Source organism: Folsomia candida, unplaced genomic scaffold (assembly GCF_002217175.1).
Source record: "Folsomia candida strain VU population unplaced genomic scaffold, ASM221717v1 Fcan01_Sc007, whole genome shotgun sequence".
Taxonomy (NCBI): domain Eukaryota; kingdom Metazoa; phylum Arthropoda; class Collembola; order Entomobryomorpha; family Isotomidae; genus Folsomia; species Folsomia candida.
In genome coordinates this window covers 4,566,895-4,594,579 of record NW_019091199.1, presented here as the reverse complement: position 1 = coordinate 4,594,579, position 27,685 = coordinate 4,566,895, and the positions used below count along the sequence as shown (strand labels likewise).

At 40.2% G+C, this 27,685-nt stretch overlaps 2 protein-coding genes across 3 annotated transcripts; one reads left to right on the top strand and one right to left on the bottom strand.

The window, feature by feature from the left end:
* Nucleotides 1–9: 9 nt before the first annotated feature.
* Nucleotides 10–2,915, top strand: LOC110852448 (26S proteasome non-ATPase regulatory subunit 12). The gene is made up of 8 exons (XM_022100524.2): nucleotides 10–139; nucleotides 688–951; nucleotides 1,044–1,277; nucleotides 1,362–1,639; nucleotides 1,735–1,959; nucleotides 2,046–2,211; nucleotides 2,291–2,368; nucleotides 2,456–2,915. The coding sequence occupies exons 2-8, from the start codon at nucleotides 775–777 to the stop codon at nucleotides 2,744–2,746; spliced, it is 1,449 nt and encodes a 482-aa protein (XP_021956216.1). The 5' UTR covers nucleotides 10–139; nucleotides 688–774; the 3' UTR covers nucleotides 2,747–2,915.
* Nucleotides 2,911–27,443, bottom strand: LOC110852446 (patched domain-containing protein 3). Of its 2 annotated transcripts, none has more exons than XM_022100519.2 (16): nucleotides 26,986–27,443; nucleotides 12,475–12,841; nucleotides 12,259–12,402; nucleotides 10,567–10,947; nucleotides 9,902–10,239; nucleotides 6,670–7,005; nucleotides 6,503–6,589; nucleotides 6,198–6,424; nucleotides 5,747–6,128; nucleotides 5,562–5,669; nucleotides 5,352–5,493; nucleotides 5,187–5,247; nucleotides 4,918–5,093; nucleotides 4,638–4,810; nucleotides 4,360–4,560; nucleotides 2,911–4,270 (listed from the first exon to the last, which is right to left on the bottom strand). In XM_022100519.2, the coding sequence occupies exons 2-16, from the start codon at nucleotides 12,621–12,623 to the stop codon at nucleotides 3,816–3,818; spliced, it is 3,360 nt and encodes a 1,119-aa protein (XP_021956211.1). In that variant the 5' UTR covers nucleotides 12,624–12,841; nucleotides 26,986–27,443; the 3' UTR covers nucleotides 2,911–3,815. The 2 variants fall into 2 exon arrangements, with proteins under 2 accessions (XP_021956211.1, XP_021956212.1); XM_022100520.2 differs by lacking the exon at nucleotides 26,986–27,443 and adding an exon at nucleotides 15,581–16,140.
* Between the last annotated feature and the right edge of the window lie 242 nt (nucleotides 27,444–27,685).

Genomic DNA, 27,685 nt, shown 5'->3' with positions numbered 1-27,685 from the left:
CAAACCAAATCTCGCTGGCGGACGGATCTATTTTTCTGTGCCGTCATTGTCAAGTCGGAGAGCATCAAATTTTGCAATTTTTCTCCCCTTTTGATTTTTGGAAATTTGCAAACAGCTTTTGGTGTAACAATCACTAAAGGTAAGTTCAGGGGTGCACCGCTCCTCGTCCTCCCTTACCCCCGGTATCCTACCCTAAATCCCCGTTTTCAAAAGTGAAGGACCTAGGGTCGACCCATATATCAAATTGAAAGTATTAATGTGTAGATCATTTCTGCATAAAAAATTCTCAACTTTCCCACTCAAAATGTTGCAGCAAAAATTAAAATATGTGCAAAAAGTGAGAAAAAATGCGATTTTTCGGCATATTTTTATTTTTCCTGAAAAATTGGGAGCGGGAAAGTTGGGTATTTTTTATGCAGAAATGATCTACTCATTAATACCTTCAATTTGATATATGGGTCGACCCGAGGTCATGCATTTGAAATTTGGGGATTTAGGGTAGGATACCGTGGGTAAGGGAGGACGAGGAGCGGTGCACCCCTGGGTAAGTTGCTTCATTTCTAGCCCTTAGGAATTTATTGCGTTTTATAGCTCAGCAACAAAAATAGAAGTAGAATGATAAGAGTTTAATTTGATTTTCGAGTAGTGGGTATTTACACAGTTTTGTATTGAAAATTGAAATTACAGAGCCATCCTCAAATATCACCGGAAATAAAAGTCCGCTGCCTTTGACCTTTCTCAATTGAGGCCAGTCTCATTTATCGGCAAGATAGGATGGACATCAACTCTTCCACGTTGGCTCCGGCCGCAGATACGGAGACTGTAAAAATGGAGCATGATTTCTCCGAAGAATGCAACGTTAAGATCCCGGAATCTGAAAAGCTGGCTCGAGAGGGAAACCTGACCAAAGCTATTGACGAGTTGGTCGCCCTTGAAAAACAGACTCGAACGGTGAGTATTATTAATTGAGTATCATTGTAATAACTGTACCAATTTTTGGTGAATGATAATAATAATAATATTTTTTATTAATGCATGTATAGAATGGGGACATGATTTCCACTGGTCGCATCCTGGTAGCTATTGTGAAATTCTGCTACGAAGCTAAGAACTGGACCGCCCTTAACGAAAATATCAATTTGTTTGCCAAACGGAGGGGTCAGCTGAAAGGAGCCGTTGTTAAAATGGTCCAAGAAGCACAGACCTATATCGATCAGTTACCTAAAAAAGAGCAGTATGAGTTGATTGACGCATTAAGAGGTGTCACCGAGGGCAAGGTAATAAAATTACTCGAGTTCAAAGAAAACTAGAAGAGTTCTTTGCAAACTATTTATACCTTATTTTGGTACTTATATTTCCAGATTTACGTTGAGGTGGAACGTGCACGTTTGACGTACAAATTGGCAAAAATGCGTGAAGAAGAAGGAGACATTGCTCTGGCTGGGACGATTTTGCAAGAACTCCAAGTTGAAACCTACGGATCAATGGAACGTCGGGAAAAGGTGGAACTGATTCTGGAACAGATGAGATATTGTCTCGCCAAGAACGATTACATTCGAACTCAAATCATTTCGAAAAAGATTAACGTCAAATTTTTCGAGGATGAATCTACTCACGACCTCAAGTTAAAATTTTACAAGTGAGGAAAAATTCGAACACTTTATTTACGTTATTGTTTTTTTAAAGGTTAACAACAAAAGAATGAACGATTTATTGTTATTTCTCTGTTCTCAGTTCGATGGTAGAAATGGACCAACATGAAGGGAATTATTTGAACATTTGTCGTCATTTTCGTGCAATTTTGACCACTCCAAGAGTTCAGAAGGTTGAGTCTGAAAAGAAGAACTACACGCAGTGTGCTGTGCTTTATCTTCTGTTAAGCCCTTATGGAAATGAACAGTCCGATTTACTACATAGAATGTTGGAGGACAAATCACTAGAACAACTTCCAACTTACAAGTATTTTCAAACCTACTTATTAAACTGCAATTTTATATATCACATAAACATACACACTAAATATATGCTGCCCTCTATTTTTTCAGGACATTGTTGGAGCTTTTCAAGAATCAAGAACTGATTAATTGGAAGGACCTTTGCGAGATGTACGAAACAGAACTAAAAACGGGAACTGGGGCGACTGCAGTCTTTGACGAGTCAGAGTTTGGAGTGAAACGCTGGAAGACTTTCAAAGATCGTGTCGTAGAGCATGTAAGTTGTTAGTTCGATGTATTGTTTTGGCTAAATATATGTATATACTTTTCAATGGGACTCATTATTGTTCGTGCAGAATATTCGCATTATGGCCAAGTACTACACCCGTGTTTCCCTCAGTAGGATGTCCGAATTGTTGGATTTGTCTAAAGAGGTGTGTTATACGATAATAATTCATTATCGGACAATAATTCATTACGTAGGTATTTGAAAATTGTGTCCCATTGACTCTGCTGCACAGGAAGTTGAAACCTGCCTCTGCAGAATGATTGTGGGCACCACCGTGGTTGGACGAATTGATCGGCCTTCGGGAATCGTATCCTTTTTGTCTTCCAAAGATCCCAGTGAATCCCTGAACGATTGGGCTCACAACTTGAGCAAGTTGATGTCTCTCATCTCCCGAACCACTCATTTGATCAACAAGGAGGAAATGGTTCATAAGCATCTTCTAGGAGGCAACAAGCCGTCCACGTCAAAAACCTCAGTTGCCCCTCCCACCGTGGAACCCACTGCCATGGAAGTTGACAACTAACACATGTAACACCATTTTAACTGTTCTATTATATAAAACCCTCTTTGCATATGCATATTTAATTAAACCGTTCATCCTTTTGTAATGGAAGATTAGCAACAAACTAATTTATAAATTTTGAATATGATCATGTAATGAATAATAAATCATTGTCACATTTTCAGTTCAAGTACTATGATTGAATTTATTTTCTTTACAAAACTTTTATCTTTTTGTGAATTTACATTTCATGAAAAGTATCATCATCAATTAAATTGTTAATTATTCGAGAGACGGAATTCATGGCACTATTTATATGCGCTTTTTGTTCACCTACAAATTGCAACTATTCGAACAACTTTACCTAAAAATAAAAATAATTACATCAATTTGTATTTAACAAAAAAGTCTTAAGCATGGTTATCATCGTCGACATTCATTGAGCACTTTACGGGCTTATACATGGATTCGCTCGCATACAACAGTAAATAGTAACATAAAAATATGACCTGATCGTAAAAATAGAACAATTTGAACGCATTTTTCGTATATCCACCAAATATTTCAAGAGGAGAGTAAAATAGGTAGGATTACATACAAAGTTAAGGGCTTGTAAAACTGCGGACACGAGTCAGTCAAGAACGAGTTGACCAAATGTGCAGCAGTGATACAAGTAGGACTCAGGATTTTTTACAAAAGTAATTAATAACCGGTATCATCTCCATACTCGTAATATTACTAATTAACCAGTATAAGTATAATATGCAGTAGTAGAGATATATGTAGACCAGGTCAACGACATCCTCCAACAATAAATTGCATCGTAATGTATGTGGATAATTATAATTAGAAAAATAATTATAATAAAATAAAATAGTCATTCAAGACCAAAATTGGAACATTTTTTCTCTACCTCCTCTCCAAAAAGTCTTAAACATTTGCAGCACAGGAGCCAGCAATGTGTGTGTCGTATAAAATAAAATAAGGTTAAATAATATTTTGGTTTGGTAAGGATCCTCGCTTAACATAAGCAATAAAGGGAAAAGGGGGCTGAGGAGTGGAGGGGACGCGTAATTAATTAATTCGTGTGTCATGGGAATTTGGACTCGTTGATGTAGGAGCCTCTGGAGGACTTGCGCACCCTTTCGCCACCACCACCACCAGCGTTACTTTGTGACACTGTTGAGGTGGGGAGGGTGCCGTAGGGGAGGACGTGTGAGCTGTGGGGCTCTCGAGGAAGGGACCGATGTCCTTGACTAATGACTACTTTCTCACTATTGCTATTATTACTTAAACTAGTGCTATTATTATTGTTATTGCTGTTGGCTGCTGCTGGACTCTTGTTCCTCCCCTTCGAGGAGCGCTGACCGGCTGGGTGAGCGTTGTGACCCGCGTTGGCCATCTCCTCGTCGTCACTCCAGTAGCCCTCGTTGTTGTAAAACTCCTTCATGCTACTCATCGGGTAGTTGGACGAGGGTTGCTTCCCTCCGTGCGAGGAACGCTTGTTCTTTTTCGACAAACTGGACTCGGACGACTCGTCCTCACCTGAAATAATTTAAAGTCAATTCAACAATTCTTCCTGCCAGGCTCCATAATTCAGCTGCGTGTAAAGAATAGCGAGGTTTTGTATGCACCTGACGTTCCGAGACCCAGGTCACGTTCTAAACTGTTGCGAGAGGGTGGAGAAGCGTCTTTTGCGGGCGGCATGGCCTGGCTTTTGATTCCGTTGATTCGTGGTATCACACCTCCATTGACGAAAGAGCCGCCGTGCAGGCCAAGATTTCCGGGAAATCCATTTCCAGACGTTTTCTTGTATTTCTCAGCCATACCTCCTCCTAAATTGGGGAGCCGAAATTAGTTGAAACCATCAGCATGTCCCAACATTTATGTTATTTTTATTGCGAGCGGATACCTTGATTGAGTTTGGGGTCCAGTCCCGCCGGTGTCACGACAAAAGAGTAGGGAACGATTTTGTCCTTTCTGTCGTCAGAGTGGGAGGTGATTTCGAGGTCAGAGTCAGAACCGCAGAGTCGGGAGCAGGAGCCTGGGCCGAAGAGGGAGAGGAGGACGGGGAGGAGGAGGAGGCTGGAAAAAAGAGAAATGGCTTTAATAACAATGTCCTATATTTCGATTGTTAATATAATTTCGATGAACAATTTAGAACGATTTTTGATAATGCTAACAATTCATACCCGTGCAGCGCTGCGATGAAGATCACCAGGAAGATGACCTTGAAGAAGGTGATGAAGATGTAGGAGGGGGCGACGAGGAGGGCAATCACGCCCAGCACCGTGGACACTGCTCCCTGCACGATGGGCAGACCCAAGGAGTACAAACACTGCTTCACACGCTCTTCCGGCGTGTCCACCTGAACAAGTACACAAAAGTGATAAGCAATGATCTCATTATACCATCGCCACAACCACCACAAACATCATTAATGAGTGACGTATGTAAGTACCTTTGCTGCAATGTATGCGTATGAAATATGTGCGGAAAAGTCGACTGAGAATCCGATGCACCTTTTGCAATGAAAGACAAATATAAGAAGAATTAAAACGAGTCCAACCGTTTAAAAGTTAAGTAAGAAACACAACTCATCATTGAATGAACTACATGGCCTTACATGATCAGGTTCATCATGGAAATGGCGTCCAAGTTGACCCCCCAGAGGGACATGAATCCCACGACACCCGCCTCGATGGACACGATCGAAAACGCTACCCAGAGTGAGCAGAGTGGATTCGGGATAAAAATGAGCGACACGCCTGCACCAACACCACACACGTGTCAAATAAGGGAACCACCTTAATATTTAAGACTGAGCTTTTCTTACCCATCATGATTATCGCTGCGATGAACACACAGTTGATGGACGTTTGCCGAATGAGGAGGAATTGGTCAAAGAAGACAAAGAACGGATGGTACACAGTCACATTGAGGCCTACAATTTGGACGTGACATTAGCCATTTCTAAAAATATGGAGTACTTTCCGAAAAATGTGAAAAACTAGTCCTCACCAATGGCAGACTGGTTTTTGGCAATGGCTCTCAAATGATACGCCATATCTCGCTCCGTGTTCGAATCTGAAATGTTCTCCGTTTGGACGATAAACCGTGCGCCCACAATTTTGGTCATGTTTTCATTGAACTTGATGTCCTCATAGTACGTGGACGAGGGGTCGATGTACTCCTCCGTCAGCGTCTTGATGAACTGCTCCTCCGTCGTGATGTTGAAGTCAAAGAGACCTTCGGACCGCTTCACGTAGCCCAAAAACGCTCTCAGCCAGGACTCTGTGTACTGCCCGTTGCAATAGCGCGACTCTTCAAACTCCTTCATCATCCCTTCAATCTTGCCCTGCACCGAGGAATTGGAATAGTCCATCTCCCCAGCAACCACCACCTGTCGACCAAAAATATGGGCACCCAGTATAGAAAACTGTCCTGCTTAATTTCGCCAAATTTTAGTTACCTGGATTCGATAAGGGTAATCTCTGAAATATTTGTCCTCCGTGTCAAAGAAGGTGGCCGCGTAGGAGTCGTATCGAGTCAACTTTCGCCTTTCCAACCCCTCCTGAATTTTTGTGATGCCCCAACAACTCACTCCCAAATAGGCGATGAAAATGGCCAGCACGATAATCTTGACAGGCGTTTTGTTCAGGAATGCACCCCAGTAGTCGCGGAAGAAGACCATGATCCCTGCAAAATAATTTTGTGTTAATTGCATTTTGTGGGTGACATCCTAAATAAAGGTAAAAACAGAAGGACATGTTTTACCATGATCTGGGTTGTCCTTGGGATTGTACGGATCGTCCGGATCGATGCCTCCCTGCCACCAGAGCCGATACCAGAACGACTTGCCAGCTATTTCGTCAGTTAGGAAAATAGTGAGTGTCATTTTTTAATTTCTTACTTATTTCTCAATAAAGCTATTGCTAGCTTACCAATTTTGGAGCGTGGAGTAGCCTTGAGCCACCAAAAGAAGGAGTGACGATTGTCCGCCTCGTGGTACCCGGACAAGGCGATGGCGCCCCCGAAGAAGAAGATGTGCCAAATGTAGGTGCACACGACGGCGGATCCCGAGTAGATGGAGAAGATTTGGACGCAGGGGAAGGGCGTGATCACTCCGACCCAAAAAGAGAGCATGTCCGTGATGGACGTGATGGTAATCGACACGGCTGCCTCCGCATACGTTTCTCCCATCCGCTTGGGAACAGGGTCGTGTGGCGACGTCCGACGCCAAGACGCCAACATTACAAACGTGTCATCAATTCCGATACCTTGAAGGTCAAATAAGACACATAAGCATTTTTTTTTTCGTCGAATGGAATATCATATTTGCAACATAATGACCAGCAGAGCCTAATAAAAAATCAAAATATTGCCACGCGGAGCGAGGTACACAACACCTCGCAATAATTCTCAATTAGACACACAGCTTAATAATCATCACCATTGACCTCCATTAATGAATCACCAATTGATTGATGTGTCATAACACATAATCATCCATCTGCCACAAACTAATCGCTCGCATGATTTCATAAACCATAAAAAAAGTGCAAAAAACAGCAACATTTATTGTTTTAAACAAAATCCAAGTCCCTCAAATCTGATTAATGTGCGACCAAGGTTCTTCTCAGTCTTTAATGGAATTACAATTATCTAAGAGATTATGGCACAAAGCGAGGTTTGAGTTGTCACCTTTGGAAAATTATTGTGTGTGTGTGTGCCAGATTTAATTTGTTGATAAATTAATTAAGGAATGACAATGAGCAGTGCATATTCCATCCAATTTGCACCCTTTGTTGGTTGGAGATGAGCGAGCACATTATTGAGATGAACGAGATTTTTTGCCAGTTTACGGTGACAGTTGTTAGAAACTCTTGTGCTGGCACTGTGCACCATGCACCTCGGCTTCGAAGATGTGGCCGAGGAGGATTCAACACCTTGACACATTATCCATTTAGCACTAAATGAATCTGTGTGGCCATCTCATTAACATGAGCCCAAGATGAGATTTGGCTTAGAATCGAGATGATGACAATATTGCAGAGTCGTCGTCTCGTCGTTGTTCATCAGCCTTCTACGCCAATTAACACAGAACAACCCAGTAAACCCAGCCAACGGTGAAGTTCGCAATTATTAATTCGTATTAATGAAATTGGCAATGAGCCGAGGGTAAAGTTTTGTTTAGTATTTGCATATTTATTTATATGTTGAGGTGACTCTGCCTTAAAGCCAGGATCAATTGATTCCTCGAGCTCTTTCTTCTCGTCCTGCTCAATTAGACAACTATGTAAATAACTTAATAAAAAGCTGAGATTTAAATAAGTACTACAATTTTTACTCGGTTACGACTCCCTATTGCAAAAAAAGTATGCATTTATTTCTGTACGTGACAATACGGCAAAATAATAAATATCATCATCAACACCAATGGATCCGCTTTCACAACCACTTTTATCTGAATATCTAACGAATGCAACTGCATTTTGTATGACTGTGCGATACGATGATGTTATTTAAAAAGAGTGACTGACCGTTGTTTTATAATTTTTTCTAGATAAACATTAACTCGCCGAGTCACTTTTTAAATGTGATATTGTTTTATTCGTGATGAGATGGCTGTACGATCACAGCCGACCTTGTCGCTTGTATACCATACGTATTTCTCTCGTGATAGCCAGTCACTGCACTTTCAACCCATAAACCAAAGCGACCTTTTGAATTTGATTGATGGCAAAGCTCTGAGATTCTAAATTGAAAACTTTTACTTTCATGCATGCACCTATTTTTTTGGTGTCACTCCGTCCGATCGGACGAACATATATATTCATACACTTTTTGATAATCTAATAATCCTCATTGTCAAAATAAACATTATAAAATGCATTGTTTCACACGATGTCAGGCCAGAGATAAATATTTGTATGACCAAAAATGAGTCACCTATTTTATTTCTGAAAGGTGTCTTTCTAAAACTCCTGAAATAAGATCGAACAACTTTCTCGTCTCGTCTGGCATGTTACACAAGCCACAATTTTTCATCTCATTTTTCCCGACGGGATAAAATCTTTGGAAACTGAAAAAATTTCTAGCGTTTAGCAAGAGTCATACTTCAACCCTGCCGACATCGTTATATTTTAGTACTTGTTGATTTCTAAAGTTGGGTGCAATATATAAATGGTCGAAATATAACTTACATGCAATATGTACACAGTAGCAAATATGTAAAGTGTTGTCGAGCGGTGTGAATGACAAAAGGAGCAGGTGCACATAGATGGACGTATTATTTGCATATATGTATTCACATGAAATGGTCAGTGGACATGCAGCAGAAAAAGTAATTAGCGACAAATTATGACGGGGGAGGGGCAAGCAACGGCCAAACTAAAAATTAGCTAAATTTAGGCTCTGATAACAATTAAGTTCCACTTGGCTCATACACCGAGCCATTTTTATAATTTTACTAGCAATGAAATTAAACTGGCCCAATTTCAGGTTCTATTTTAGCAAAATGGTGGATGCAAAAAATGGTGCCCACAATCACTGCTTTTGTTGCTGGGCTTATCTCTCGAAGCTTTGTGTCTGTGCTTCTGTCTGTGTGTGTGTGTGCTATTTATGTGTATCAAGTGGATTTAATTGCTTCGTCGTCGTCGTCGTTTTAAATTCTATGCTATATTTGGAGGTGTGTGTGTGTTATTCGATGTGACACACTTTCTGCTTCCTCGTTCTTTTAATTTGAGAGATTTAACACCTTTCTCAGGACATGCACCTACACACAGATTTTGGCCTATGGCACTACCTACACAGCCGCATCTCAAGCTCGTCTCAAGTCAATGAACACTGTTGACGAAATCATTTTATAATTTCCATGCAACGTTAATTGCTCACACACGTTTAAATTAAGAAATCTTGATGATGATTATTCAGGAGGACCAGCAGCATTCACGCTGCCGCCTCTGATGCAACTCCTTTTCATTCACAAAGAAGCCCTTTAATTCATATTTATCTCAAACCAAACCAACCAACACGTCTCATCAGTTCCCTTTTGTGAGTGTAAGCACGACATATCCGGCTTCTGAGTCATAGATGATCGTGCCCAATTAGCGTTATTAATTTTGATCAGACCACGGATGAGCAGTTCTTATGTCGCGGAAAGAAGTGACTCACCCAGCATGAGGAAGGGGGCCGCCATGTTGATCCCGATGAACTCGACGCCACAGTAGCAGACGATCCCGAACGCTGCGAGGGAGCCCAAATTGGCAGAAATGACGCCCACGATTCCCAGCCAGGGTTTCGACTTGACCCAGTCACACATCATGCAGGTGATGACCATGAAGGCCACCATCCAAATCGCAGTCACTGAAAAGTATGGCAGCACGGAAAACGTGTTCTTTTCCAACTCCTGGGCCAACGTCCGTACGGTGAAACGTGCAACGGAGATGTGCTTCCAAGTCCCCTCCTTCCCTGCCAACGTGTCCAACACTTTCTGCTCCCACACTTCCCCCCTGAAAACAACAGATTGCGTCTCATTTATGAATAATTCAGTACGGCAGAAAGCACTTTCAAAAATGGATTATAAGGTAAATAAATCAGCAAGAATGCCAAGATCGAGCTGTTGTTGGTATCCGAGTGTGTGGAGGTCACACCATAATTGTCAAACTCGTCCCATATAAAACAACCTCGAAAATTCACTATTCCGTATATTTGACCAAGCAAAATAATCTATTTCAAGGTTCTACAGACAACTCTGTGCTCTCGGGTGCATAGGCTCATCCAAAAGTATTTATTTTCAGGTTCATACGGAAAGTGAGGCTGGTTGGTGCATGGCTTACCTGGCATCTTGTTTGGGAGTGTTGACGGCGAGGAAGTAGTTGAGTTGGAGTGCGGTGACGAACTCGACCTTGGACAGGTTCCCTAGCTTGACCCCTCCGAAGATGAAGGGCAGTGGGAGTGACTTGAACGTGGTTTGGGTGAGGAAGAGCGGCCATTGCATCACAATTTTCCCATGCTCAATGTCCGACATGGACTCGTTCAGCTCCAAAATATCGTTCTCGTAACATTCCCCGTCCCACCCGGCGCAGAGGGTTTCGTAGCGAAACGTGTCGTCGTCCCACTCGATGGAAATGTTGTGCATCAGTTTGTCCAGCTCCGCGATTTCCGCAAACACTTCCGCACGAAGCAGTGTCCCTCCGTCCTGCGCTTTTATGAATAACCTGCAAGGACAAAGACCATTTAGATCATCTTAATCCAAGTTATAATGCTCATTGTTTGTAACGCAGTAAAAATTAGTACTCATAAGTAATGATAAGTTTGTAAAAGTCCGATACTCGCTGGAATAGATTTTATCTCAACAAAACAAATATGTATTTCATGGTTCGAGTAATGAGATTTGTCTCAACCTGCCTCCAACCACAACTTGCTCATCGTCACCTTATTAATCCTAAGTAGTTTCATACGTGAAATGAAGACTTGCAATAATCCTGCAGTGATGCAACTGGCAACCAACCCACTGGGCATGCAAATTCGAATTTGATGGCAAATCAGACATTGAAAACGGTCAACTTCAACCAAGCGGCGTAACTTGGTGAAGGTCGTTATGACCAAAAAGCTAGTGATGTATGAAGTGCGCTGACATTCATTCAGCTTTTCTTGAAATTTTGTAACGCTGCATCAAACACACGAGCACTCAGACCCAGAGTCCATTTTACGCCTTTTATTTACACAGCTCATCACAACCATGGCACAAGCCTGGGCCTAAGTTTGGGCCAAATTGAAGCCACTCGACCAGAAAATGTACATCGAAACCAAATTTCTTTCCTCTCATTGAAAAAGTTGTAACTTTCAGGGAACACGAGTTATCTGCATGCCTAATAAAATAGTTAAGCGTTCGACATTCTGGATGTGAAAATATTTTTAGTCGAGAGCAGTGTTCGTCGACGAATCGACGGATTTTTTAGTCTAAATTATGGTATATAAAATGCCCACCCAATTATCTACTCTCGTGAATTTAGGCACAAAAATCAAAGCAATTAAATACCTAGAGCAGCATTGGTTAACTGAACGTTTTAATAAGTGCGCAAAAATATCAACCTGTCGAGAATTTCACACTCCATGCACTTGGCTCTCAAGTACAATTTAGACACACAAAAATTAATTTCAACAAAGCCAAAACTCTGAATGCAACCACATGAGCAGATAAATACCTCGTTGTGAACATGAGTTGCTCGCCACAAGACTTGCATAACAAGACAGGTTGGCACATTTGCATATAAGCATCTCACTCAATGAGTGACTACGAATGACAGTTTTTTAAGAAAAACTAAAAATTTGTCATAAACTGTGATGAAATACTAGTTTGTGCGTAAAAACTCGGACTGTGTAACGTCGTGGCTTTTGTTAATTCTGACCCATATTTTATGAATTCCTTTTGTACGATATTATACCTACGTACGTACTTTGACTGACACTGATTAAGTCTCAAGTCGGAAGTTTTGTAATAACTTTGCAGGAGACATTTTTCATACCTTGAGAAACGTCCAGCACGGGTGAACCTCGAGGGATGGAACTTGTGAGTGTAGTTCATGGGAAAGAACTCCTCCACGATGAGACGCTCCGTTTTCGCCGCACCGTCGACTGGCGAAAATAAATATTCGGGGTCGTCGACATACCTGTTGAATCACAAGAGCAAACGTTTATTAATGAAATGGTGACCAGTAATGAATTTCTCTGCGAGTCCTTACCTCAGCCTCTGGAGTCCGGTGCCGCAGAGGAGAGAGATGAAAATGGGGATGATAATGTAGTACGAGGGGTTTTTGCCAATCTTGTGTCCCAGCCAGTAGAAGAGGCGGGTGAGGCCGTGGTCGATGATGGAGAGGGAGCACTCGCCCATTTCGTCACGTGACGAGTTTTCCCCGTCGTCGTCGTCAAACAGACCAGTGAAGGGGTCCTCCTGAATCACGACGTGGTGACGGCGGACTCTGCCGACGAGGACGCCTTCGGGCTGGTCACCGTCGCCTGTGGTGGTGACCTCGTCCTCCTCCTCCGTGTACAGACCAGCTACTCGCAAACGTGTCGCCGTCCCCCGCTCGCCCGCAGCTGCCTGGAAACCTACGATTATCCGCATGGTTAAAATTATTTCAGAGTCGCACTCTTTCGACGGGGAAGGAATCAACAAGCCGTCGCGGTACGGAAAACGGTATTCGTCGACATGTCGTTCACACAAACTCGGAGACTAGCAAACACAACGAATCTCACACATTTTATCACAGAAAATACGATATTGCACTTCTCACTAATTCCTAGTCTAATATGAACCCTGTCCTAAGCGTAGTTTGGACAAATGAAGCCCAATTTTAGTACGAGCGCAGAGCCAGAGCAGTTTCCATTCTGCATTATGTAATGTTTACGTTTGGGGTTTACTTTACTATTATTGAGCGTTTAATTAAGTGAGCAAAAAGGAAATGATGGAATTTCTGATAGGCTCCTTCTTGTTGGACGTGCTTGTTGTTGCTTGGTCTGACTCAAGCCTAATAAGTGTATTTGTTTGATTGGAGTGCAGATAAGCCGACCAGAGCGCATTGCATTAATTTATTAAAACAGAAGGGACCACTCTGCAATAAGGAGTGCTACATGTGAGCTTATGTGATGACGATGTTGTGGTCGATGATGTCCAACCAAACGCCTTGATCCTTTCATCGTGCGAAGCATTGGGAGGTTTTGCGCAAAATAATCTGCACATTATTCATGCATTTGGTCACTTTTAATCTTCACCACCATCGTCGTCTCACCATCTTTTTGCAGAATGATTAGACATTCTAATTTAAATAAGACTTCACTTTTGGACAGATTCCTACACATGTGCAGTGGACAGAATAATACAATTTCTACAATATTTTTCGAGAATCGTAGTGCATATTTCATAATTAATTAAGCTAATGTCCCGTATTTCATGTGTTTTTTCTACTATCCTATTGGCCATGTAATATTTGCAAATTCCATTGAATCGGTTTTAATGCAACGGACGGTAAACTGCGACAATTAGTAGGCGACCATAGATCTGCAAGAGGTACATGCACCATTGCGACTTGCACCCCATATTAATATCATCGTATCGTATGATTCCTATGTCATGTGGTAACGCGTCGTCGTCGTCGTCACAAATGGTCAGTCGTCCAAAGCCTACCCCCAACCAGACGCAGAGCGCCCTAATAATGAATATCATAGCCCAGTCGTTTTGCTGCACTTGGTTAATGATCAAAAAGGGGAGAAAATATGTGTAAAATAATAACGCATAATAAATACGATATAAAATAATAATAACGTTATTAACTATGTGCGGCTGACTGATGACCAATCCAATCCTCGCACCTCATTCTCTGCTTGGGAATAATTTTGCACGCTTTACTTTGCATATCTACATGCCTGCATGAGGCGCAAGGTCGTAAAACAACCAATTTGCGTAGCCCTAACAAATACAAGGAATTAATTTAAAGGGGATAGCAAGATTTGGACGAAGGCAGTGCTGTACCCTTTTAAGGACTGGTTCAATTCCTGTTAGCCCCCCTTCATAGATGTCGGACTTGTCAGAAATTAAGTGAAATGCACCAAACGGACTCCTCTGCTCTCGAAGGAGATCAACTTCAGGACCAACTGACTCACCAACGACGAATTAATGGAATGATTGACATTTAAAAATGTCGACTTGTGCTAATTAGCACAAAAATCTACATGCGCACACTCATGGCAGAAACTAACCCGAGCTTGTCTTGATAACGGAGACATTTGTTGTTGTTGAAGAGGGAAAAAATCAGGGACCTTTACAAATTCCTCTTGACCTGCACCTGACCATATTTCCTCGCACTATTTTTTTATTCCTTCCCCATTATGCGATTAGGATACATAATTGCTGATTTATTTTTTTCGTCTCGTCTAATAAGTACACTGGTAATAGTAATAATGGGAGAATCGCATTTGACATGCAACCTGACGAACAGTACTCCTTGAAATAATCAGCACATTGTACAATGCAAACACAACAACGGTACACATCGTGAAGGAAGACTGCACTGCATTGGATTGGATTTTAAGATGATGCTAAATTGCGTTACAATATTAAAAATGAATTTAGTTTTGAGGGTAAATCAATCCTGCCTAAACTGTGCCCTTGTCCCTTTTCAATCATTCTGATGTGAAATGGAGTGTCAGAAGTGACGTGATGGATTTTCAATAAGTGTGAACTCGCGAAATTGTGAGACGACGAGACTATTTGACAATGTCTCATTTTTTCTAGAAAAAAAGAACGACTAGAAATTTATCATTGTTTTAAACTGTTTTTTTTTCTTGTCGGCTTTTAGTGTAAACTTTTTTTCTTCCTTTTAACCCTGCTTGGCTTGCTCACGATGTGGTGTGCTTTCTACTGCACCATCCAAAATTGAATATCTGCATAAAATACTAAACCAGCAAAAGTGACCACCAGCCACATATTCACAAATGTGTAGGAACGTACGCCAGGGGGACATAAGCTAATAGACAAGCAAAAAAAAACTTGTGGGGCAACTCTCCACAATTATTTTTCTAAATTAGTTTTGTAAATTTTCTCTACTTGTTGGTTTTCGCTGTCCGTCCGTCTTTTTTTAAAATCCATTTCCTATACTGGGAAAATTAACTGTGATTGCGATATTTTAATTGTTCTCAAAATTCTATATTTACAAATTGTTCAATTAATCCTCATTACTAAACCCCTCGACAAACAAAATATCTCTCTCGTGACGCGTGGACGTTTTCAATCTTCCTCGGCAGAGTTATTATTATGCGTTGTCGAAATGTGTAGATAAATGAGGGGCAAACCTTGTTGTGGAGAATAATTGGGATCGAAAATGTCACCACATTATCGTCACTCGTTGTGTTGCGTGTCAATTTTCGTCACTTTTGAGAACACGACACCACTTTGGAGTAAACAATAATTTGTGAACCGTCGTCTCACTTTGTCACCACCACCACCAGGAAATCTCAAGGAGAATGTCGCAAACTACTCGCTCTGACCCAGTCCTCCCGGATTCGTATTAACTTTGCTCAAAATTAGTCGCAAGGAGTCGAATAAATTCCAAAGCGTTTCAACACCACTCACGTCCACACCCATGATTTCGACATTAGAAATTTGAATCCCACTCGCAAAAAAAGTTGTTATTAAATTATTTCAGCCCGTCGAACTGTGCGAGGAGAGATAAGTGAAAATGGCAAAAAGAGTGATTTTTTGAGGTAAACAGAGCCAAAGTCTTTGACCACAGGACAGGTAGTTCAACTTGGTAAGAGGTGTATTGGTTGGGATCCCCAGTGGCACAGTGATCGAGAGAGAGAGAGGTCTTCATCCGATGAATGAATGCCGACTAAATACCAACCAAGACTGGTTTCTACACAGCCATGCACCATTCAAAGCGATCGCTTAATATTCAAGTGGTGGTTGGTGGTAGGATAAGAGAGACGTCGTCGTCGTCGTCTTGCCAGCATCTCAAAATTTTCTCAATTCGTCATCATCATCATTGTCATTTATTGTACGTGGATAGATAGCAAGTCCATCTCGATCCCTGCTTCTTCCTCCCTGATGGGCTTGATTAAGGCTCCTTCATGCTACAAATGTCACGTCACGATGAAATCACTCGTCACCCAAGAGGCGAGTATGGTCTCAGAGAAGGTTGTAAATGACGACGAGTTACGAAATGTGCGGATACACCTCGATTACATGTTGACTTGGTGGATCGCATGGTTGGTTGGATGAGCGGAGGGTCAATTGGTGAGGTGAAAGTGTCAATTTGGGCCATTCTCAAGGCACTTTTTCACCCTCGTTATCTCATCTAACCCTTCAACCCTTAATGTGCAGACCCAAGAAATCACGTCGAAAAGGGAGAATCGGCACCACCCACCCAGTCAGACTCTCCTTCCTTCCAAGCTTCATTCAGCTTTTCAACAACTTTCATTTTCAGCGAGGAATGAAAGGTTAAACTTGTAAACGTACGTAGGTAGGTAGAAATATGGAGATCGCGTCGTCGTGTCGTAAGAGTGAAGAAGATGATGATTGTGACAATGCCCTTGGTTGCATAACGTGTGTGTGTGTGAAGGAAGCATGTATTTAGCTTAAGAAGGGATTAAAATTACGCATCCCATTATTCGAGGTAAACTTGAGCAAGCTAAGTATGTGCAACAATTAAATAAGTAAAATCCTGCCCTCACTCATAATAATAATAAGCAGATTAATAACTCGGTTGCATCCTCAACCCTCGCGTCATCCGCACTTCATTTGTCTACGACATAGACCAAGTTTCCACTAAATTAGGGAATTATTGTCATTGCCAGCGTTTGTGGGGATTAGGTGTGAAATATGAAAATGTGCTTGCAAAAGCAGAGGAGGTGGCAACATCTTTATGCGCCTTGACATTTTGTAACATGTCCACGCTGTACATACGTGCCTACGAATGCTCCATGCAAGAATCTATGGACCATAATCCTGTCAAAAAAGTAGGAAATGTTTACAATTTTTATCAAAACTTGGACCATTTCCTCAATGTTCGCATAATCTGGAAGGGAAGTGAAGGAAATTGAGATGTGTCCCTATCTGGAGATTTAAGGTGAACTTGTTAATTGCTCCCCAAAAACGAGCGAGAAGGAAATGCTCATTATTTTCAATTGCTACACTTCAATCACATACATTAATCAGCCCAATATATTCCGTACGTATCCAGCTTCATCGTATTACTCAAAATGTGTAACAAAAAATGAAACTATTGTGCTCATACTAATTCATTTTGTCTAATAAAATAGGTAAATACGACAATTTATTACAATTTACTAAACTATTTATGCATGCATATTTATTTAAAAAAGAATAATTAGACAGATGAAAAATGACCAAATTTGCAGTTTGATTTGAATTGCCATCTCTTAGCCAGGATTGGGGGACAAGGTGAACTGCATCTGGCTGACCAGCCAGCGACACCATAAAATTACTTGTTTAACTTTCTTGTTTGACCAGAGTATCCTGAACTCACAGCAACGCCAGTCGTTACACGTATAAATACGCACCAAAAGTGGCCAGACCCATCTTACAATATGCATCGTTCAATGTAATAAACACGGTATTTTTAATCGTCGAAAGAATTCGGAAGCATTGCTTGCTGGAGAAATTAACACGTTCAATTCACACGAGGCAGTGGGAGTACATGTATTATTTACACATTGATATGCACATTCTTCAGTCTCAATTTTACGACGGAAAAGGTGAGAAAAAATTCAATGTTATTTTTTTTACTACTTATGTAGCTGACCAACCCGCAATAAAAGTTTGATTTTCTATCATAGAAATTAAATTGGGAACCTAAATTAATTATGAAATTCCACTGATCATGAAAACATTTTATTGCCAGCGCATTGTATGTTTGTTCTCAATTACTGTGTCCTGTCGGTACGTGCTTATTGAACAATGTCGTCAATAAAACTGCATCGTAATCGCCCTTAATTCGAACACAAGCGTGCAGACAGCAGACACAAGAAACAAGTGCACATAAATCATAACCCAAAGTGTACCAAGCACAAATATAAGAGAAACCTTTAAAAAAATCTGTAAAACAGCAAAAATTGGACCGATTCAATTTGCATGTTGTTCCCCCAAAGTCAAACCAACCAGAGCAAATTATGTGTATAATCAACATTCAAATTAATCAGTGGTTCGGTTGTGCAATTGACTTTGTTTCGCATTTCTTGCTTTTTTTTACCAAAGTTGTTAGAGTTTTAGTGTACATTGCAGCAACGACTTCATTACGCTTGTCGCTTATTTTGGCGAAATGGGATTATTTTATTAGCATAATTCTTCATGATATATATTTACGCTGAAATTGGTAGAAAGTTGCCGTATGTGTTGCTTTACGTTGACGTTGACCAAGACACAGAGACGACGGAAAGTGACAAGGACAAAATCCAGATTAAAGGAAGAATTATAAATTACAAAACCAAGTATTTGTTTCTTCTCTTGCCCAATAATGCACTAAAAATGTTGCAAATTTATCATAAAATGACTCTAGACACACAATAAATCCAAACAATGAACTAATTTGTGCTTCATTCTTGTCCCTCATTTTGCACATGACTGTGAATTACCTTCATTTTTTTATTTTTTATTTTCATTCTGTAATCTTTGGAAGATTTCAAGTGTAGAAAAACGTGTGAGAATCAAACCCACCACACCGAAGAATTGGTGAGGGAGAGCAGATGCCAATGAAGTAATTCCGTCGAGTTGCCGTTGTTCAGATCCATTGTTCATTGCCAACTATGTGTAATCGCAGCTTACCCACTTGATTGTTGCCCCACCGAAGAGAGACATTTCTGTCTTTTATTAGGTTTCAGAATAATTGTGCGACTTAAATTCGCAACAAAAAACAACGGTTATTTAACCATTTCTCTCTGCCAACACATACACAGCGCAGAAACGACGACATCCGAGAAAATTAACAGCACACACACCGCAAGGAAAATCTTATTCTTGGCGAGGAAAACATTTCTCATCGTCTCGAAAAGTAAGGATCGTTCCTCATTTAATATTTGATTAATTGAGACATTTGCATCTTACAAATTGGATGAGTGAGTGGTGCGCATCAATTAGAAAATAGGACTGTATAATAGCGGGCATGGATTGACAAATTGACGCCACACTTTTAAGTGGCACAACCACCATGAATTAATGAACGAGATGCAGATTCACTTCCCGTAGACCAAATTTCTTATTATTCAGTGTCCCCTCTTTTTACTGCCCACGAGAAAAACAGAAACCAATTCATTCAATCCGACTGTAGAAGAAAGGCCAACGAGAAATTGGTTCGTGGGCATGATGGATGTTTCTACGTGGTGGTTGCAACCTGTTGGAATTCTTCCGCTGCTGGCCTATTTTTACCCTCGGTTTAAAAAGTAGGCAAATATGCAGAGGTAGAAATAAAAAAAAGTATGTGCATACCATAACCAAGCTCATCTTCAGGATTGAAGGAGCGGAAAGAAGAAGACAATGATAAAAGTCGACGACATCGCTGCGATTGGGACGAAGAGATCGATCCCATGTTAGTCGTATGACTTGCTAATTTGTCTCTAAAAATGTAACTGTTCTCTCGAGGAATTGGGTCGTCCGTGAACCACACACAGTTCAAAATGTGCAATGATAGATGGATGGATGTGTAAATATGTAGCAGTGGATATCAGATACATACTTTATTATATACTTCTCATTATTACTGACTTAAATATTGATTCATAGCTGACAGTTTGTCTTACTTTTTATTATCTGCCATTAGCTGTGGTACATTTTTTTCTTTCTTTTGTTCATCATCTCGCGGTATGTATGCTCTGAATATGAATCCATGGCGTGGTTGGAATAAGTTCGCTACAAATACTTGATAATTTCGGTAGATTAATTGCACATTTAAGCCCATATTAGACTTTAATGCGCGACTGACGGACTGTGTCGGAGGCTATTTATGGCTGCAACAGCTAAGACAGTCATAAATTTCCTTTTAAAGACTCGTAAATAATTGGAATTGATGGGAATAGTAAAATTGTGTGGATGAGACGATGAGAACAATCCGCATCTTGTTGGAGGAAAGGAAACCGTTACACATTAGCACAAATTAATGTTGTCGAGTCATTATGAATTCCCAAGTCGAGTGGATGTGTTGGCATTTCCCTAATTTTTTAGGATTCGTCGTCACTAGATTTCCTAAGGGTTTCATTCTCCAGGATGGTCATTATTTACATACGTGAAGAATGTGGTGCTACGTTTTTTACGTAATGAAAGAGTAGTTCTTATGTCATCTGCTGTTTGCATCCTACATTCAAGTGAAAGAAGAATGGGGCTTGAGTTTCTATTTATTAATAATAATTTGTGCTCATAAATACTGTTGAAATTATCTGAAGAGCTTCCTTCACCTGCCAACAATTAATTGACGCGCGGCTTCTTCTGCGAAGACACGACAACAATCCACAATGGCTCATTTACATAGGTTTATAAATAAATACAGACGCGTCCATCCAAGAAGAAGACTTTATTTAATTTCTGGGTTTATTTATCTCTCTTCCATCATCCTCATTGTCCCATCTCCTCCTCGCCATTTAAACGTGGATAGGTTCGACCACACTGATTGCGAAACCATGCATTCCTGGTACCAAATTTATTCAAGCGACGCATGCGGATATTAATTTTCTGTGGCGAACGATTATCACCTTTCGAAGAAGAGTAAAAACCAAAAGCATTCACTTTTTGTGAGAAATTCATTGAGAATATTTGTTTAAAGGTGGGAGAAAAAAAGTTCCTGGAGATGCACCTTCCTCAAGGAAAACTTGATGTAAGGTTCTATGAAAAAACTGTTTGGCTTAATTTGCCAGTAATGTCACCAAGCGATGAGTGAGGAAAGTGAGACGATGAAGGTTGCTTCTTGGCATATTAGACTGGGATTTGGTTAAAAGGTCAGCAGGAGAGTAATGGGCGACGTTACACTGAAGTAACGGGAATGGATCTCACATTTGAATTCCTGTCTCATGTTTGAAATTGCTTAATAATAATGTTGTGAGTAGTTTGGCAAAGGATCTGGCTCCTCCGCTGGTGGGTCAAGCAGTCAACATCATGCTAATTTATTGTTGTGCCTCTGATGTGCATATGTACGTATGTACCTCTGTATCCGATACCTCTCAACCAAGCAACTCATGCACTAACTGTTGTTCTTGTACGGCTTGCCAACTTATGTACGACGATATTCAACAGTGCTTCTTACTCCATTGGCCATCATTTACGCTGTGAAGGAGGAATTTGTGGTGGCTTCTTCTGAATCTTCAGGCCATGGAATTTAATTTAACAACTCCGTTTTACACGAGCACTAATAATTACAATGTTCGTGAGGGGATGTCAATTCCCAAGTCTGTTAATCACGACGGAGTTTTTATCATCTTATTGTAAAACTATCCTTCATAATAATTAACCAATTTGAGATAAATCAATATCCTTTTACAATCTCTTTCTCATTGGTCATCGTGGTCGAGTAGGTAATCATTCAAGTATGGATTTTACAACCCACGAGAGAAGTTCGCAATAATGCATATTTTTTGCTACTCGCGTTATTGAGCGGTAATGGATAACCTTTCCTCCTTGTAACAAATTTCTAACAAATTAGCAAAAGCCGGTTAGCAAGATGTATTCCAAGTTCACTCACACATACCAATTTAACAAAAAATGGATCAAATCTCTAATTGGGTTATAGTGCGAAAAATTTGCAAATTATGGAATGCCGACTTTTCCATGCAATTCAAATACAAGTAAAACATGTGCAAAATGTTAGAAAAAGTGGTGTTGCATGAAAACAATATTATAAATACACTTATTTGACACGTTAATTTCATTTTCGTTCTCTCGTTAGAAATTCCCATCATTGAATAAACTGCGATAAAATTGGGGTTTGAAAATGTACTGAAACACGAGAAATATCGTTTTACGAATAAACGTAATCACAAAATTGACGTAAATGGGCAATTTACTATTAGTCTAACTTTTTAGTTTCTTTTGTCAATATTACGATCATCAATTTAAAGAGAGAAATGAAAATGAGACACATTTGTACACACGCTTATGCAAACAATGCATTATTATTGTGTATCATGTGAGATTGAGTCATTTTGGTGGAAATGAGTAGACTGACATTGGCATACATCGCGCTATTCTTCGCCACTACTACATAATCCTTTATGAAACATTTCCTTCCGCTAATTGCTTCTGTTTGGCTAAAAAAATGGCAGGTGCTGGTTTTCCATTCTGTGAAATAATGTGTAATATGACTGGTCAGCCGTTGGTGACGACGCCTATTTCTGCAGTTTCCACCCAAGAAAGCAAGGCCAGCTAAATACAAATACGTCTGTAATGCATAAAGAGAATGAGAATCGCACAGGTTTCCCCAATTTAGCCCGAGACTTCTTGTGCATGCAGTTGGGAGCACATTAGGTGATTAATCTTGGCTGACTTGTTATGTGGGCTATCTCGGCAGTGGTCTAATCTTAATTGGGTCTCTTAACTTGAGGATACAAAGGTTGGGTTGTGTTGTGTTTGGCCGTACAATTTTTGGGATGTGGGCCTTGTTCGAAATCTGGACGATGCAAAACTGCAAAATCTTGCATCGAAATATTTGAGCACCACCACAAAAATAAGCAACCAGCGTGTGTAGCAATGCTGCTGTTGGAACAATAGAACACGAATCTTAATAATTAGCTCACGCAGAGACCCCATCTCCTCCTCTCGTATGATAAATATGTACTTTGCCCACCATTGCTAAATACTCGCCCACCACCACCACAGTTGACATCACTATTTCTAATTTAATTTGCGGCTTAAACCGGACATGCAATTTTGATTCTGTAATTACATGCAATTCATCAGGAGGCTTATGAAAATTTGGGTTCTTAAGTTATGGACAGAAACCAGCCATTGTTAACTTGGACATTTCCGTTGTGCAATAAATAACCCTTTCTTTATGAATTGTCAAGCGTTATTATTTACATAAAAACTTCCGGGGTTCGGAGAATTCTATTTCTGTCCTACTCCAATTTTACGTCTTACTTACTTGTTGGACATTTTTCAACTTTACTTTTTTGAGATTTCCGACTGATCCCATTTTTGACTGACCAAAGACAGCACTTTTGTATGCAGATAGAAATTTTGCAAAATATTTATGTACATCATCATCAGCACTATCCTCACATATTATAAACTGCTTGTGCTCAAAATCTAGATTTACCACAGAGCGATCCATTATTTTGACAGAGCAGTGTGATGACAGATGGTCGAAATAAATGGCAGCTCGCTCACAATTCTATTGATAGCGCTATTTAAGAAAACGTTTCATTTATTTCCTTGCAAATAAAAAAAAGAACAGACTCAATTTCCTCAAAGTAAAACTGTTTGCAGTTTCGCATTTCTTTAGAAAAATGGCGAATTGAGCCATTTTATTCGACATCATTAATCGCATGCACTTGTTGGTTGAAGACGTTTCTCCCCCCGCACATATTTATTTACATTAACACACACACAAGTCAACTGACTAATTTAACCAACCAGTAATCCAACGACTTAAAACAAATACGGAAGAAATGCTATATGACGACGTGTCACAGTAAATTGTTGTCGTTAAATTAACATGATCGTCAATTAAACACATGACACATCAGAGAAAAGGGGAGACATCTGCCATTGGTTGTTTCTTGGCTGAGAGTTTTTTCTACCTGCATGCATTAATTGCCAAAGTGTGTACAAACTCTAAGAATAAATAAGCGAATTAATTTTGCCAAAGAGATTATAGATGCAGCGACGCGAGGCTTATTCGTCATTAGGTGATCGTGATTTGTTTGCAGTCACAGAATTTCTCGATTCTTTTTTCATAAGGAAACGCTATTTCGAGAGGAGGAGGAGGAGGATTCTATTTTATTCGCAGTAAAATCAAATGGCAAGTTCAGGGTTTTTATGTGTTACATACATGATTTTTTATGATCAGGTTTTAGGTTGCGTAGCTCATCATAAACATTTATTCTGGTATCAAATCAAAATTTTAACCACCGTGTCGCAGTTGGGTTTGCAAATAATTTTGCAGTAAGTGCAGATATTTATTGGTTATGCTTCCTCCAATTCAATTTTACTTTACTTGTTCCACGCAGCCAGTAATAACGAAATCGTATTATCATGACGAGAGACGTATGTACATAAGTACATACATAAATTGCTAATCTATTCCAATACCATTTTTTGCCTGAAAAATCCAATTAAGCGTTGCATTTTGTCCTATCCGTGACTCGAGTTTTTATAAAATAGAAAAAGTAAGTCATGGATTTTTAGCCGTGTTTATGTATTTTACGGAAATTCATGGTCAAATTTGTGTTGAGGTGTTCCTTTCCCATGAGGCGAAATCAATTCCCATAATCACCAACACAGCGACGAGTCTCCAACATCGTACATGACATCAACAATGAGTTCAACAATGCCTCACTCAACAGTTGGTTGGTGAGGATGTTCGTACATATTATGCGCCTCCATTCATCATTTTGTGCATGCATTTAGTTAAGTAAACTCGACTTGTAATTAATTCCTCTTCTTCTTCTCCGTGCAGTTCATAGTACATGCTCACTAATCTGCGCATGGTGTGGCGAATCTATCACCCTTGAGCAGTCCCGTAATTATTAAGGGTTGACATTGCCCTGAATCTTTCTACTTGACGAAGAAGGTGATAATTACTCAGTCAAAGAAACACGAGATTAATCAGCAGTCAAGGTGTTGGTCATGTCGCTTTATTGAATTTCATTCGTCTCATCGGAAGCCGATTCGTGGATTTATTGTTTGCTTACAAAATCCGACTTAAAAAAGGCAACGGTACTTTGATGAAAGGAAAAACGACGTAATGTCCACTAATTCAGTTCGTAACATATTCCGTGAGTCGCACAATTACGTTATTGATGAGACTTTAACCTAAAGACACACATTTACTATTCGGGCCTCACACGAACCAATGCGACACGCGAATTAATGCGGCTTCCTCATTTTTTTCTCCTGAAACTCCAATTCTCACCAAAAAAGTGCAGCAAACTCAATAATGCATACACACACGTAGAACGAGACGGTAATGAGAAGCTTACATACATAAATAACCACCCAATAATCATAATGATGCTACGAAACAAAACCAAGAGTGATTAAAGTGCTCATCAGCCCAACAAAAAATTGACGTTTGGTTGCAAAGGTGAGGAGAGAGCAGATCTCGCACTCTCTTATTTCCACAAAAAACATTTAATTTTTAAAGATGATGATGTGATATGTGGCAAATCTCTCCTTTTACTTATTTCCACTGCTTCTGCTCATACAGATACTGACCCACGCGGGGGAACGAGAGGATTTATTTATGTGGTGATGCTGTTTATGCTCCAAATATCGTAGCTCACATATTCATCATACTTTCAATTCAACAATTGAGTTGGCTACTTGCTCATCGTGGTTTAAAACTTGTGCGCATCCAACTCCGCATAATTTTCTGATGTCAAGTTTCCTTTTGAAAAAGGAAACGTTCAAAATTAATAATTTAATTTCTCTCTTTTCCTCAAAAAAGACGGGGAGGAAATGTAGGGAGGTGAGATGAGACTGACAAAAACACTGTTTAAACTTGCTCCGTCGATGCGCATAAGTTTGCAAGCGGATCTTTGTGCGTGCGTGGATTGATCAGATCAGACCAATAAAGTAGAAGTGAATGGTCAATGATGATGATGACCGATGAAAAATCAGTTGCACAAATGCTACTACTACCCTCGAGACCTGTTTCTCCACTTGCACATTGTATTCGTTTTGTCTTGGGAGGAGGATGTCGATGTGCCAAAGTTCATCGAGACCACACTGATCTCCCACCGACAACCACGTTGACGTGAATGGACTCACAAGTAAACAATAAAGTTATTCCCATCGCCATGTTTAATTGCCTACGCTGCCGAATACCAATCAAATACTGCTACATGCAATTCGACCTTTAACAGAGTTTCAATTTCCGACAACATGTCAATTGTTGTTGCTGCTGACTTGAGCATCGTGGTTGGTGGACCGTCGTGAATTTGATCTTCTGAATCGAATAAATTACGTATCCCTCTACGTCATGAGAATGCCGTCGTTGGATTCATTTCAAGGGATAAAGGAGTGAGAAGATGCAAGATATTTGGGCTATTTGGGTCAACAAGGTTCGTTTTGGCCACCTGTTTACTGATTTACACCTCACTCACCTCACAGTTAGAGTGCAATGGAATAATAAATCTCAATTTTCTCAATCAACACTCTGCTGGCTAATTCCCTCAACAATAACTCGGTTTATTTCTTCAGACCTTTTTATGCACTGTATCACCTCCTCGTTGATTGTTGAATTGTCCTCCCGACTCGAATTGCATCCTTTCAATCAATTTCTATTTTCATTTCGTAACCCAATAAAATATTTAAATACACAAATATTTATTTATTCTCGAAAGGTTTGCAATAATATTTCCAAGTACTTTCATTGCATCGCATGAACTTATTTCTATTTTCTGCCATTTATCTGGTTCAAAATGTGTGAAATCTCGTTGTTGCAGAGTGTGCACGATTACAGAAATAATGATGCAAATTTCATTGTTGATTCACGAATGGGAAGAATGAAACGAGATTCATACGTGTGTGCACATACCTGAATGTGATCCTAGAAAATCCTTCCGTAAATACTTTGTCAATCGGCTACCCTTTGTGTCGAGTAGTAAATTTACTCACTGTTCACAGATTAATAAATTACGCACTAATTGTACTCGAGTTATTGCACTTTTACTCGTTTCGAGACAATTATCCAAACTTTTACGATCCCCGAATTTGCATTTGTTGGAATTAATTTTTAATTGCAACTCTTAGTTTCACACAGTAAATATTAATCTATCGTTTGCGGGACATTGTCCTCACCGTTTTTTTTAAACGTACGCACCCACTTCCGCCTTAAGAAGGTTCACAATTAAGAAGTGCTTAAGCAGGGAGGCAACTAGTTAAAAAGTCGTTTCTTTGAGCACTGGGTCAAATTTAGGCAGTGGTGTTGGAAGAATGAGACGAAGAAGAGAGGCTAACGGGCCGGCAGTTGTCGACGGCTGAGCAAGGAATGAAGCCCCCAACGCTTTTTACGAGACTATCTCTGCCTCCGTCCGTGCTTATGACTCGCTGTCTTTGCCCATTGCCTTCTTTCCTTGCCTTATTCCCAATTATGCAGTCTCTCCCATTGTTGGCCCAATGTGTGCAAATACATGTTCAAATGTTGTGCGACTCCTTCCTTCTCGAAACTCTGGGGGTTTTTACCATTGGGAAATGATACGACTCTATTTTTAGACTGGTCACTTCATTAATAATCA